Here is a 15,092-nt window from a genome sequence, read left to right as displayed (position 1 = left end):
TATATAACGTTACAATACTTATATATATTTATACAATACAATACTATATTTATGACAAACAATACAGTACAAATACAGTACAGTGATGTACGCTAAAATGTAAGAAATCTCACTAAAATGCAAGCATAATGAAACAATCACATCTTTTCTACATCATACATTTAAATGTTCTCAAAGGCATGAATATTAATGGTTTTGGGCTGAAAAAATGTTGTTTTGTGATTTAACAGACATTTGGCAATAACAGACGCCCCTTCCCCGCTATTATTCAGATAAAAGGAGGGTTTACTGTAGTTACAGGCCAGCGAGTCAACAAGACAGGTCAAATAGTCTCCTCTCATGTGTAACCTGTGTTACAGGGCTCTCACCTGTAGTTCCTGGAGGGATTTGTAAAATACTTTACAGACCTTCATTTCGTTAAAGGCATCATTATCTATCAATGACCTCTGAGATGGTTTACAAATATTACAATTATGCAGCAAATTCAATTATTAGACCAGTTATGTGGCTGAGAAAATATATGTGGTTGGAAAAGGGTCCCTCCAGGAACTGAGTTTGAGACCCCTGCTGTATTATGGTCCTGTGTTCTGTTCTTGTGTCTCTGTTGTATGATTGTGTTAGGACAGATCACATTAAAAAGTGATGAGTCTGTTGCTTCATGTTTCAGACCAAGTGCAAAATTAAACAAAAATATTTTGAATAGTCCAGTAGATTAACCTACCTGGAAAGGTTTTCAATTGATACTCCATGTTTAATTCCTGTTTCTTTGGTCCCAGTTTTGATGTTAAATCCTTTATCAAAAAGAATTACTGATCCAACTTGTCCATCCTTAGGTCTCATGTATAGAACAAAGGAGTCTTTAACTACTAGCCACCTGCAATGTAAAGGTAAATGTATAGTATTTAAATATTTCAGGTATAGAAAAAAATCCTCTCTAGACGTCATTCAAAACTAGAGAAATAATGTTAATGTTGTTACCACAATTGATTATCAGGCCTGAATGGAGAAGTTAATAAATGATGGGCATTTTCAAATATGGATTTCATATATACAGTACGAAACTGACAAGGCCCTGTGTTCACTTGGACACTTTGAGACAAGATGTAAATTTTAAACTGCACTTAACTTTAAATGTATTACTTTTTAAATTCAGCCTTACACATTTGCTAAGCTGAAAATTACTACACGTATTGCACATGCTCCATAAATGTGTGATACTGATGAGCTGGTCACTGTAAAACCAAACCTGAAATTGGTTTTGAACAAATCAGTAATATTGTTTAGCTGGTCCCCCTTTCAGTTCAGTCAAGGTGTAATACTTATTTTACTAAACAACATTTTTTTTTATTTAAGTGTAGTTTAAAATTCTATTGTGTCTCAAAGGTGAACATGGAGTCATACAGTCACCCTACGCACATGTCATCTTAAATCATGTTTTTGTTGTAGACATGGTACGGTGTACTAATTTATCAGTAATTGCAGCAAAAGATAGTACTTGGCATGATTTGAAACCATTCTTATTTGAAACCATCCTTATCTTTTAGCAAGAAGAACTGCTTATATAAAAAGTCATCTCCAATGTTCTAAAAACATTTTCAGTTCACGAGGAATGACAGCAGCCGAAAGCTTGGGAGAAATTAGAATCGTTTATTGTGATGTGGAGATTTGGCATAACCCGCTTGGCTGAGGGCCAACCTCCCGGCCGTTGGACGGGGAGGATAGGACCCCCATGCAACCAATGGGGTAGCTGCAAAGGTGGAGGAGGGATGCAGAAAACGAACGAGGAAGAGGAGAGGGTGACGTTTGATATTTTTGGAGACCGGTTGCTTACGTCAGGATTAGTGAGAATTGCAGCAGCTGTGTCGAATGAGCGCGGCTGCCTTCATTCCTCCCGAACTTTCATTAAAAACTCCATTAATCATTATAGCATTGTGTGCAGATTTTCTTCATCAGTTCATCAGGCATTTTAGTGAAACTGATTACCTCTTTGACCACCTGTAGCAGACACTGTTGGAGCCACAGCAGTAACACCCAGGAAATGTATTGCCCCCTGACTTCTTCAAAGTAAGCCCCTCACTTTTAAAAAATTCAAAAGAGGCAAACTAGATTAGAAAACCCATTCATAAAGTTATTATATGTTGCAGCTAACAGAACAATTTCAAGTCCTTCAAATCAACAATCTGATTTCAGTCTCAAACCTCAAACTGTCAATTCAGTGGATACAACGAATCTAAAGATACTGTATTAAGTCATATAATGAAATTGATTTGTGTACTTTATTAAATACCCATAATACCGTGGAACAGTTATGCTCACTATGTTTTAATAGCAGGAAGAGATCAAAAATGAATTAGCTTCTAGCAACTAAGCAAACTACTGTACAGTAGATAAATAGAATAGATCAGAATCTTTGAAGAGGGAAGTTGTGTTACAATGAGAATAACTGCACCTGACAGACCTTTAAAAGGAAATACTTGCTATATATAAGGCTGACATTATACAGTATAAAGGGGTGGTATGATGTGGAACAGCTCCAGTTACAGTACATTCAGAATTACATTAATACTAAAATCCACTTTGTAATTGAAATTGCCAAATTTAAATTATAAGCCTGGTACTTGACAAAGGGCATCCATTGTGGAGACATTAGAAGACAGGGGCATACAAAAAGCCATTGAGTACTAGGTCTGGAATCTGTGACTGGCAGAAACTTAATATAATACGTTTATACTGATTCATACTCGTTTTCTATAAATGTCGGGGTTTTATATTTGGTCAAAAAATATAATCATGATCTGCAGTAATTGCATAGATAGATATTAGATAGATATAGATATTAGATACTGTATCTACATATGTATATGGATTAATATCCACTGTACAGTAAGTAATATAGTAGTATTATATTTATGTTTGTATTCCTTTCTTTATAAGATGTGGACTGATAGAATATGCCAAAACTTTGTGTCTTTTGCCAAATCCACATGACTGTTTTCATGTGCTTAATCACAGAATTTATCACTGTGTTATTAATTAAAAATTGAATTTTACTTTATTGACAAAATTTGCTTTATTGACTTTGATGAACTATACTGTAGATAAAAAATGTACCAGGGAGGGGATAAAATGTCCATTCTCTCACACAACACTTACATTCCCTTCGGTCCAAGATCCCGAATAAAGGACAATTGACTTACTTCCAAGAATTCAAGCTGGAAAGTTGAAAAAACAACAATATATAATTATTTTAAGTCCTTTTTCTCATCGAGTAGTCCTTGACCATTAAAATAGGGATTATAAACACTATAGAGTGCCTTCCAAAAGTATTTTAAAAGTATGGAAGCAGCAAAGTCAAAACAGATATTTTTGTTTGGTTGTACTGTATGTGCAGTGATGATATGTCCAGTTCCACATGCAGCCATGCAGACCCAAAACAGTCCATGCTTCACAGATGATGAGGTGCTCTTTTGTCTCAACACACTTACTGGGAACTGTGCATTACTGAATGCTAGTTCATGTATTCACAAATTGGACATTTAATGTAAGGAAACAATTATACGTTTTTTTGGAGTGATACCTAAACAAAATAGGTTTAAACTTTTATGCACACAAAGAATTGTATTAACTATGCTATACTAACTTGACCTAGAGGAATAATGGCCACCAAGGCTATAGTAATAGAGACCCTTTCTTGTTTCATAGTACAGAAATGGTTTTCAATTAGTGAAAAAAATACTTCTTTAATATGTGGCTGTCAAAACCTCATCCTGTGTGAAATGTTGTGCAACAGATCTGTTAAAACCACACTATTACATACAACCCTCTTAATGGTTGGAATCACAGTGGGAATGATATCCTGTAAAACATAATTTTTCAGACTTATAACTTCATAAAGCCTGCTGAGCCCATTGCTATTCAGTACCTTCAGTTTGATTGCACGTTTGTTAGTTTTTTCTTCATTTTATTGCTAATAGTATATAAATCATAGCACGCCGCATACAGCATTCACACTGCAACAGATTATTTCTGGACGTCTGTATTAGAAATCTAAGCAGACCGTAACCATGGTAAGTATTCAAAGTAATACAGGTGAAGGCTTCCCATGGTTAAATTGTTTTGATCTTTGCGCATCACTGTGAAATTTACCATGGTAATCAAATTTCTATTTTTACTGTGTATTATGTAGGCTTTGGCATTGGCATGCTACTGGAATGTCTTCACTATCCTTTCCTGAGTTTTATTGCAGGTCTACAGTCTATAGACTATACAATATATACAATATTGTTCTCTTTGTAGGGTTGTGAAATCACAAAGAAACATTATTCGAGTTCTTCAAGGTTTTAAACAAATATTCTCCATACTCCATACTTACATATATAGCCATTAGGGAGTGTAACAAAATTATTTTTGCAAATCATATGGAAGACCTTCATGAATAACTGTAAGTATCTCCATAGAGAACTGTAAGTAATCCATAAAGTAAATAAACGCCTTATTGCAAAGTTTAAACATGTTAAATCTTTTATGAAAAGAAAATGTTGAAGGAACCAGAAAACGGCACAAAAGGACATAAACTTAAGGTTAACAAAGAAGTGTAAGACTGTGACTAAAACAGCTACAATCTTTCCCTTCCTTTAAAAATATAAGGTGTGGTATTTTAAAAGACTTCACGGAGTGAAGAGTAGCTGATTTCTATAGGATCCCCAGACCAGTCTGATTCATTTTCTTGGTATTGGCTGAATTTTTAAAACCATTAGTTAAACATGTACATACAGTTGCAGGATGATTCCGGTACATTGTTCTTTTCAATAAATTCTTCAGATAATCTTCTAATTGCATCTGTTAAAAATAAATATAGTACAAGTCTGAAGAGCAGCAAACACAGGAAAACAAAGACAGGAAATTTTCAACATTAATATATTGTTACAATAGGGGGTTATGAAAATAGCACATATCAGAAAATGACTGAGTGGATTAATCAACAAGTCAATTAAATAATCATGACCCCCTAATTGTAAAGATTTTTGGCAAGAATATATCTGTGTGGTTGGTATAATTAGAGCTCTTTGTTCTCTGGCATGGCTTTGATGAAAAGAGTAATAGTTCAGGCAAACTGGGTTTAACAAATGTGTATTAACAATAAAAATTCTAACACTAAACAACACTATACATATTTCATTTACTAATATTACCTATGGAAAAATTCAGATACTCAAGACATTCCAGGGCATTTGCTCTTTATTTTGCTTTTCTTATGTACTGTATGCTCCAGTTGTTGTTCTTTATCCTGTTAATGAGCAAGTAATTATGGATATTGCTGAACATTTATTCATCAAAGAAGTGGTATCATGTATATCCCAAAATTGTCACCAAAAGCAGATGGTACCTTCTTTAAAATTTAGACATCTGTTTGAAGATCTTATTTATTTAATTACTGGTCTTTTCAGTAATATAAGGAATTTAGAACCATAGACAGTTCCTTCCCCAGTTTATTTACTTTTTTATTTTAATTATTATTCAGCATATTCTCCCATACTGAAATATTAATAGGATGCAATGCTGATTTGTCAAGCAGAGTAGAATTTAATGAAATGCAGCTTCAAAATATGAATACACAATATCATAGTGTAGCCCCAGGTCGCAATCAGTTGCAATTATAATTATTTCTAGTGGCATGTAATTAATTTAACTTAGACTCCCGGTCATTTCAGTTAGGGGCAATTGAAACTGATCCAGCACTGGACGGCAGTAAAACGGATACCGCATATTGCACTTACAAACTTCTTATGTCAGAGGCGTATACAGAGCTTTCCAGTATACGGCACATGCAATTTACATGATACAGTATATAACAAGAAAAGCAAGGGTAGTAAACATATACAGCTTGTCCCAAAATGAAATTGCTGAAACTGAAGATCTTTGAAATGCAAACATTGACAAGTAAAACAGCAATTTACCTTTCTACTGGTCAGCTGCTCTTCCTTCACCATGGCATCTGGTCTTCGTGGCAGAGTCGGGATATGTCCCCCTTGAAACCGTTTTTGGCCTTTGAAGGACCTCCTCCGAACTGTATGACTTGTAAGGGAATGACAGGCACTCTAAGTACCTACAGTACCGTACAGTTTTCACACTATTTATCAAAGTCAAACACTTTACAATGTAACCTGAAGGAACAGACACACGCTTACAGAACATGGAACAGGAAAGAAACTTTGGTATGTGGTCCTTCTACAATACATTTTTTCAATTGATGAAAGAATGTCTTGATCTTTGAGTACAGGTAACTGCCAACATAAAGAAACACTGGAGTGAATGAGGGACAAAAAGTATATTGAAAGCAGGCGCTGCCACACAAATGCTGTTCCTGAGTTATTAAGCAATTAACATCCCATTATGCTTAGGGTCACGGCTAAAATTGCTGGACCAGTTGCCTATTATTTTGGCTATGATAGCTAGAACAGGAGATCTCAGTGACTTTGAGAGTGGTGATTTTTGGGGCATGTTTGGCAGGAGGTTCAGTGACAAAGATTTCCTCAACTTGCTTTCATGAAGAACAGTGGCTAATGTGATGTTAGTACTGTATGTAAGTCTGAAGGAAAGACATCATCAGCTAGGGACAACTGTGAATGGGGGAGCATACTCCGCAACTGTGATGCCTGTGCATTGGTTTGAAATTCAAAGCAACAGACAGGCAATCACTGCAAATGTCAATATAAGGCATGAGCAGGCATTTTCATCAAGTACAGTTCATTGAGAACTTCAGAGAAAGTTTTACTATGGCAGGTTTCAGTGCATAACCCCTTATTACACCTATAAAATAACCTTAGTAAGTAACGTGGTGCAAAAAATACAGGCAGCAGTCTACTGAGCAGTGAAAAAGTCATATGGTCAGATGAGTCAAACTTAGCCCTGAACATATGTTGAGAACACCAGGGGTTCATATCAACACTTTAGAGGGCAAGATTAATGCCAATAAATGCAAATTCATTCTGAGTGATCACATTCATCCTCTGGTAAAGCATTTCTATCCTGATGGAGTGGATAGAATCTTCCATCTTCCAGGATGACAATGACTCCATCTACTGGGCATGAGTGCTCACTAAATGGGCACGAAAACGATGTTAACCATATGCCATGGCTGTCCCACCCAACCCAGTCACCAGATCTCCACTGATGATCAAGATCAACTCAACTTGATCAACTCAACTTGATCAACAGATCTGGGTTGGGATGGCCCAACTCAAATTCTCAAGTCTAACTGAAATTCTGGAGCAGCGCCTGAAACAGTGTTTACCACCACCATCACAGTGTTTACCACCACCATCAATAAAACACCAGATGATGGAATTTCAGTTGGAAGAATGGTTTTGAATCCCTCCATTAGATTTCCAGACACTTGTAGAATCTATGCCAAGGCACATTGAGGTTGTTTTGATGGCTTATGGTGGCTCAGGGTGGTTAACACACTTTTAAGACTATTCTTCATGTGGGAGGTGAAGAGCCTTCAGTTGCAAGTCTTCTTCAGGTTAAGACTCCACAGATGAATCGTTGTGTTTCTTTTCTTCTCTTTTCAGCATTAAATAAACCTTTACTTGTTCCTTTGCAGCCTACGCATGCTGACACAGCTACCTCCTTGAACCTCTTCAACCCTATTAAGACACTTTATGTTGGTGTTTCCTTTTTTTGGCAGTTACTTGTATGGTTCATATCAAAACACATTTCTTTTTCTTGCCAACACCCTCTTATTTCTGCCAAATAGCATCCCAAGATCATTTATAATTTGCATTTTGCAGGTGGGTTGAACTTGTGATAAAATCTAGGTTAGCTCATTATTCTAATCATGCGACAGGGGGACAAATTATGCAGCAAGAACAAATCTCATCATGAACAAAGTTTGTCACCCTTTTCTTTGGTAAACAATTGCAATACCAATTGGATTTTCAGGTTGTGATATTGACAGATGTCAAGATGCAATAGAACATATTTTAACCAAGTATTCTTAAACAGTATGTCTCTTCTGATCTCTTAGAAAGAGAAAGAAATCTCATGTCTTAAAAAATGCATTTAATATTATAGCCAAGATTCAGAATCATCACATTCAGGCAAGTCTCTATATGGCCAAACAAAGACTTCATTTGAAAGTTACAGTAAATTGATTTTTTCAGGTCTGGGGAAGGGTTAGGTTTTCAAATATAGCTTATATTATATATATATAGCTTAGATGCTAACTCAGATATAAAATAAGTACACTTTAAAGTCCTCTACACAAAGGAATTATTCAATTATATGAAACAGAAGATTGCATACTACAGTGGATGGGGAATCTCCATTCAGCCGTCACTATTAGAGTACTCCCTGGTCTATACTGCAATAAAAAGCAACTGAGATACAGCTCAGATAGTAAGAGGATAGATAATAGTCATTATATTGCAAATCATAATAAAATATGAAAAGCAGTGCTTCTTGAGTAAATATCCTCAATAGAAACAGTTGAGACATGTGTCTTTATCAGAGTAAAGCCCAGGCTTGAATGAGAGGTTTAATTTTTCATGATTCATCTCCAGGTTGATATGTTCCCAAGCATGTCTGAGAGCCAGTGAGACAAACTGCTTTGTTGTGGTAAAGTGATGCTGGAGGCCTTACGTTCGAGTTGGTATGGGGATTTTCAGCAGGGCCTTGAATTTTAAGAGCTCTTGATGCAAAGCCTGGAAGTGCTTAAAGCGACGTTTGACTTTCCACGTGAATTCCCCATGGCTCAGTTCGACAGTGTAGAGGTTGGGATTCAAGACCTACAAAATGATGAAAGAATAGTGAACTATTCAGGAAATCTTGACTAAACACACCCACTGATGTCTATTAACAATCCCCAACAAACTTGATAGAGTTTGAGCAAGTTTGCACAGAAGAATGGAGAAAATTACACCATTGCTGTGTGTAGTGTAATTGCTGTCAAAGATGTTTCTACCAAATATTGACTCCAGGGGTGAATACTTATAAAACCATTGCAGTTTCAGCATTCAAGTTTTAATTATACAGTAAATATTCACTTTAAAAATATTTGTTCATCATTATTAATTCATCAATGGAAAGAGGTGAGTACTTTTGCAAGGCACTTGAAATACAGCATGCTGGTTTCTGAGATTCAACTATAGCTTAAGGATCATATGAATAGTAAAATATTAGTGGCTGCAGATAATGGTAAGCTTTTAGTTATGTATTTATAGTTTGTAAATGGCAATTTCTAAAAAAAAGATCACTACAGAGCTACAATTTCTCAAGTAAGGTTAACCAAATCTAGAGAGAATACAGTACCTGCATTTTGATGGAACATTTTATGTATAGAAGAGTAATTTACAAGGGAAAGGACTTCTGTTTATAGATATTCTGCAATTTATTACAGTATCTTTTTTCAGAAGGAATATTTTTCTTAAATACATCAATAAGATGTACCACTTTAAAATGAGCAGCCCAAACATAATGCATCTGTCAAGTTTCCATATATAGACATATTCTTACCCCACACCCCCGGAGGACTCGTCATTCCACTTCGCATTCCAGCATGGTTCCCAATTTAGCCAATTTACCCCAGCCTATTTAATGCTGCTTTATACTATCCCCTGTCCTCAGTATTAGGGTTTTTCCTGGCTAGAGCTACTTCCATTTTCGCTACTTGGTTTGTTCTCCGACTATGTCTCCTGGTTTTGGTACTTTGGTTATCGTTCTGGTTTTGACTCAACTTCCGGCTCCGCTTGTGTTTTTTGTAGTTCTGCACTGGCTTGTTTACCTTCGGTTTTCAGACCTCAGATTGTTATATCCACTATGTCTCTGGGGATCGTCCTGGTTTTCTGCATAGGGTCCTCACTACTATTTCCTAACACAGATGTTTTAATGACAGCCAAAGCACATGACCAAAATACAAGTCAGTGGTATGTCATTACCAGTTTTTGTTCAATGTTGTGTCGCACAAATCTTATTTTAATAGAACCCTGTTCATCACTTCTGTCTTTTTTTTGTCTAAAAGTATTTTTTCTCTTTTATTTTTGACTCAAAACTAAATGAAATCTTTATAAATGATGTTCAATTTGTGGTTGATCGGTACCCTTGATTTAAATGGCTTCATATCATTATTTGAAATAAAAAAGTTCTCTGAGAAACAGAAGAAAGATGTATAATATAAACTGTTTTGAGTTTTGATTCTTTGTCTCATTATTTTACTGTTTCTCATGCAATGTACAATAGCTTTTAAAGAGTATGCATCAATTACAGATGAATAGCAGCTGATAATATTCAGCTGTACTATTTAGAGGAATTAACTACATAGTTTTGTAAATAACAGTACTGTATATGAATCATCAAAAGAAGCTCATCATTTATAACTGCAACAAATTCCAGGAAAATTTCAAAATCTTTTTTGTAGCAGGTGTACTGAAATTTTATTGAACAGACATAATTTAGGTAACTACAACAATTATGTTGACTAACATTTTTGATCAACAGGGCTGAATAACAGGAGGACTGCTGTGGAAGTCACAGGCTAGAAGCAAGTACAGCCACTGTTGGAAACAATATAATGATTTGTACCTGGTTGCTGTCTTCTGTCCCATTCCTCTCTTATTCCCGGATAAGCATATGCCCATTCACTGATCTCTGAATTCTAGATGCCACATGACATCACGGCTTATCTTACAAACGTTTTAAGAGGCTCAAGTCTGACAATACAGGCCATCCATGACAGAACTGTCACATTCTTATTTTACAAGAAAACACAAGCAGAATATATGACTTGTGTTATCGTGCTGGAATGTTGTCATGTCAGGATGAACCGACAGGAGGGATAGCAAGCGTTGTACCAGGACTTAATGTAGTGCTGAGTAGCTAGCTACTGTATGCTGCTATCAATCACGAACTCTTAAGGAGCTAATCTCTCCTGCCTAGACCATCACACTTGAACTTCCTCATCACCCTTTCTCTGTTGATGAGAAGCAGCTTGCATACTGCTCTGCACATCTGCGCCACACTCGGTGATATCTGTTAGGGTGGTCTACACGAACCCTTTGAATGTAAGGCTCTGCTGCCGGTGAGTTCACCTGAGGTGACTCAGTCCAGCCTCCAACTAACTGTACTCATGGCAGGAGGGTGCGTTCTGTTGATAAGCAGGGCATATTTATTCTTTTAGATGTTTCTGTCTTCACTTTTACAAGGCCTCACATAAATCATGCCAAAAAACTATTCATTGATATGCAAAATCTGTATAGTATACTGTACGTGCATAGATAGATGGATATGGTTTTTTATGCTTACTATATGGATCCTGTATTAAGTGAGAAATGTATTATATAGTGTAAAAATATGACACAATTTGAACCATTGCAATATTTTTTTGTAAAAAATCATTTTCAGCTTGGTAAAAATAGAAAATATTCACAGACCCACCCTTGTAGTTGAAGTAAACCTTTCTACATCTGTGATCTGAACAAAGATCGGAACTTGATCGAGGAAAATTCTGCATTCCAGTGCTTTGAATGGATGAAGGCTGTATATGGTATGGAAAATAATTTGTCCTGGCTCTAAAAACACATGAAAAAAAAAGAATTCTTCAGACATTTTATTGTTTGTACAGATTAATAGATTAATTTAAATACTGTAAGCCTCTAGTTCTGTACCTCATCTTCAGGTTAATTATATCTATTTCTGTGTAATGGTCTTACCATTTCACTTTAGATTAGATATTGACCAGGGTGGTTAAGTACAATACCCAGACAGCAGATACTGACCAAAACATGTAACAGGTTACATTCTCTCAACTGTGACTTTGCTAATGATTACAACCTTGGTTGTTTTGACCGGTGTTTTTGTTTCCTTCGTTCATTACAACTAATATCTCTTCAGAAAATTATGCTGCTCTGAATGCCAGGAAAAAGAGGTCTTCCCAAGAAAAAAAAGCAGAACCAGTAGAGACAAATTCTGTTCTGGACTTCCTTATGGCAGTACAGATTATATTGAGGTGAGGGAGCAATCTAATAGATGCAGAAATATCTTGAATGGATATATGACCTTTGAGATACAGCAATAACCTGTCTGTTGGATTGCATTTGAAGGACAGCAGGATAGCAATTCAAGCCAACAGCTGGAGAACCACACTATTCATGTCCTTGAATGTCTTATGAGCATTGATCTGCTCTCCTACTTGGAATAAAAAGCCATGGAAAATGATTTGAATGCTTATTTCTCTTCCCCATGCAGGATGTCCCTTCCTAAGGTCAGTGCCTGTTGAGTAGTCACAGTTTTGTTCCTAAAATGTAAGCATTTTGGTATCCCAATGGTATCCCTCCTCTAGCAATATTACTACAGCAAGTATTGAGGAATATTCAGAATTTCACCATAAAAAGCGGGTAGACAGGAGCACTGCATCTGTTATTATCAATGCAGTATTTCAAGTGGTCCATCTAATGTACTGGTTATTGTTATGTTTATATCAGTAGTGGTATTGTATTTTAATAAGCCTTTATCATGACATTCAGTAGTATACGCATTGATTCACTTCACTTGTACCAGCATGGATAATAAATTATTGGTAAAAGACTAACATGTTATTAACCTTTATAAAGCTAATTATGAAATAAGTAATGTATCTTTCACTTGCACATTGATTGTTAAAGTGTGGATTAGTGGAAAAATTTTAAAGGTCTGTCACTGTTTAATAGTCATCTATGAACTATCTCGTTGTAACATTTGCCAACATTTCTATAGGTGACCTCTAACATACAATGTCATTCTGAGGTTTTAAATTTTTGGAAAGTGACTTTTAAAAGAGAAGGAGGTTTTTATACTGTTTTTTAAGGATTATAAAGCACAATGTATTTACCTCAGTGTTATCTCACAAAATTGAATCCTTACCTGACGTTTTGCCATCACACTGATCAGTCTGCCAGCTTAAGTCTAGCTCATCAGTGTCATCCTGCAGGTCGTAGTGATCTAAACTCCCAGAAAATTGGCTCATAACAGACTCCATCCTCTCCAGATTAGATCCTCTTGGCTTGTCTTTCCAGGACATGATTAGTTCACATTCACTGGAACAACCATCTGTCAATACAGGGTAAAGTGAAACATTCATCATTTTTTAATATGGTCATTTTTATTGATTGGGGAAAAACAATTTAATTTAAAAATATTGATTTAATAAGGGACACTGTTTTAGGGGTCAGTTATTTATGATGATAGACAACCCCCATCTGTTATTTATGATAAGGACTAGTTAGATATTCCTACCTTCTGTTATTAATAAATAACTCTTGCCCTGTGTGTTTTACTAATTGAGCATATTCTTCTAATTTTCTACCACTCAGCAAGTTGTGTTTCAGTAATACAGAAGTAATATACTGTTTAAAGTTTAATCCTGGGTTAAAATGTTAGCGGAAAACTTTCTAGCCCCTGGAGTACCAAAGATGGCTGATAGGGAAAGATTTTAATTATTAGCCTGGGGTAAATTAGCAAAAGTTTTTAAACACCACCGTGATCTAATTAACAATGCAATTGAACAATAAAAACCACAAGGACTGTAACTCTCAGCTACTGTACACAAACCTTTACCATTTCGTTAGCAGTTCTTAAAGTCACCAGTTTCAAGAGTAGTTCACAAAACTCCAAGGTGTATCCCCACGTAGCTGCTCGCTCCTTGGTGGGGTGGGCTCGAGTTGACATCCAGCTTGATCACTCAACCTTCAGCACCCTGTCACATCCTACTCTTAAATGATTGGCCTGCAGTCTCTGTAACAGCCTGGTACCATCCCTTCCACTCACAGTATGTTGTATAAATATAATATGTTCTCTCTACTTTTGTGCTAAAGACATCCATTTTTGGACTGTGAAATACCTCATGTGCTCAGGGTGTGGTGCAGTTTGCCCTCCTTTTCAACTTTAACAGAGGTGGGTGCCAGCTCTGACAAAGGTCTCCCCACTGTAGCCAGCTGCCACGGCATCCGTGCAGGCTGGCATCACTTACTGCAGTCCCCTGGGAGCACCATGGCAGATACCAGCCGCAGAGAAAGCTGTAGCTGTCCCTCGGCACCGGCACCATTCATTCTCTTCTATGGAGGCGTCTGTGGAGAATCTGTGCCCCAAAGGCATTCATCTAAAATGGGACGAGCACCAGTGCTACAGGGGCTAACAGCCTTGAGATGAGCGGACCAGCGGCTTGCGAAGGCATTTAGCAGCCTTGTCGCACCGAGGATCACCTCCAGGGGCTGCTTTTGTGAACTTGTGCTGCCTGTACAGGAGGGTCTGCAAGGTTGGGGAGAAGGGGCATGTGCAGGCGTTAGGATTTTGTGCTCCATTTCACTCGCCAATGAGCTGTGGATTCTGGGAATCTTCCTAATGGCCTCAATGAGGAGTCCCAGGGCTATATCTGAACAATGGAATGGAGTCCACATGACAGCAGGACTCTGGTCGGTTTCCTCCCTAAACTGTAACTCTTAGCTGATCAGAATTAACAGATTTTCATATTCCTTCAGTGAAAAAAAGAAAGCATATAATTCTGACACTGACTTTATACACCACGCATGTGTTAGCAGCATGTGTAAACTTAAATCAAGCAGTTCCATACAATAGGAATTCTCAAATTCCTATTTCTGGAAGGACGGAAAAAAGCCAGAATCTGACACCATGTTCAACTCTTCAAATAGATGAAGACAGTGGAAGAAATACCTTTTCCATGCTTCATCGGAATTCACGGTTACATTCATATAGCATCTTCAAAAAAATTATGTTGTCAAATGCCCTCAGTATTCCAATTCTAAATTAAAATTCTAAAATAAAAAAACATATTTAATGTACATGAGAGCTTATTTTATTAGCAGAAATTAAAAATATATACTGTATATGCAGAATCCCCAAAAAGTAATATACAGTAATGCAATTCAATAGCAGAGGATACTCAAAGATACCACCTTGAAGTTTAGGTAAATCAAGACATTTTTGATATTCCTAACTATGGGAGCAGGAAGAGAAAATGGCTGTTATATAGTTTCATTGTTGTCTTACTTCCAAACTGAATTTGACAAGCAAAACAGAACCCAATGCAATCTATAAATTTG

General features: G+C 36.6%; 1 protein-coding gene across 1 annotated transcript in view; it reads right to left on the bottom strand.

The window, feature by feature from the left end:
* The window catches only part of LOC148836066 (phospholipase D1), a 43,271-nt gene extending 30,217 nt beyond the window's left edge, over positions 1-13,054 (bottom strand). The window contains exons 1-8 of the mRNA XM_088913497.1: positions 12,898-13,054; positions 11,434-11,567; positions 8,644-8,789; positions 5,958-6,075; positions 4,774-4,839; positions 3,154-3,212; positions 1,984-2,076; positions 722-874 (exon numbers count right to left, since the gene is read on the bottom strand). Of these exons, the coding sequence (XP_088769623.1) occupies positions 722-874; positions 1,984-2,076; positions 3,154-3,212; positions 4,774-4,839; positions 5,958-6,075; positions 8,644-8,789; positions 11,434-11,567; positions 12,898-13,054 (926 nt within the window). The remainder of the gene's footprint in view (positions 1-721; positions 875-1,983; positions 2,077-3,153; positions 3,213-4,773; positions 4,840-5,957; positions 6,076-8,643; positions 8,790-11,433; positions 11,568-12,897) is intronic.
* Between the last annotated feature and the right edge of the window lie 2,038 nt (positions 13,055-15,092).

This window comes from Atractosteus spatula, chromosome 4, assembly GCF_055471065.1.
Source record: "Atractosteus spatula isolate fAtrSpa1 chromosome 4, fAtrSpa1.hap1, whole genome shotgun sequence".
Taxonomy (NCBI): domain Eukaryota; kingdom Metazoa; phylum Chordata; class Actinopteri; order Semionotiformes; family Lepisosteidae; genus Atractosteus; species Atractosteus spatula.
The sequence above is the reverse complement of the archived record's forward strand: the minus strand, read 5'-3'. Positions and strand labels throughout refer to the sequence as shown.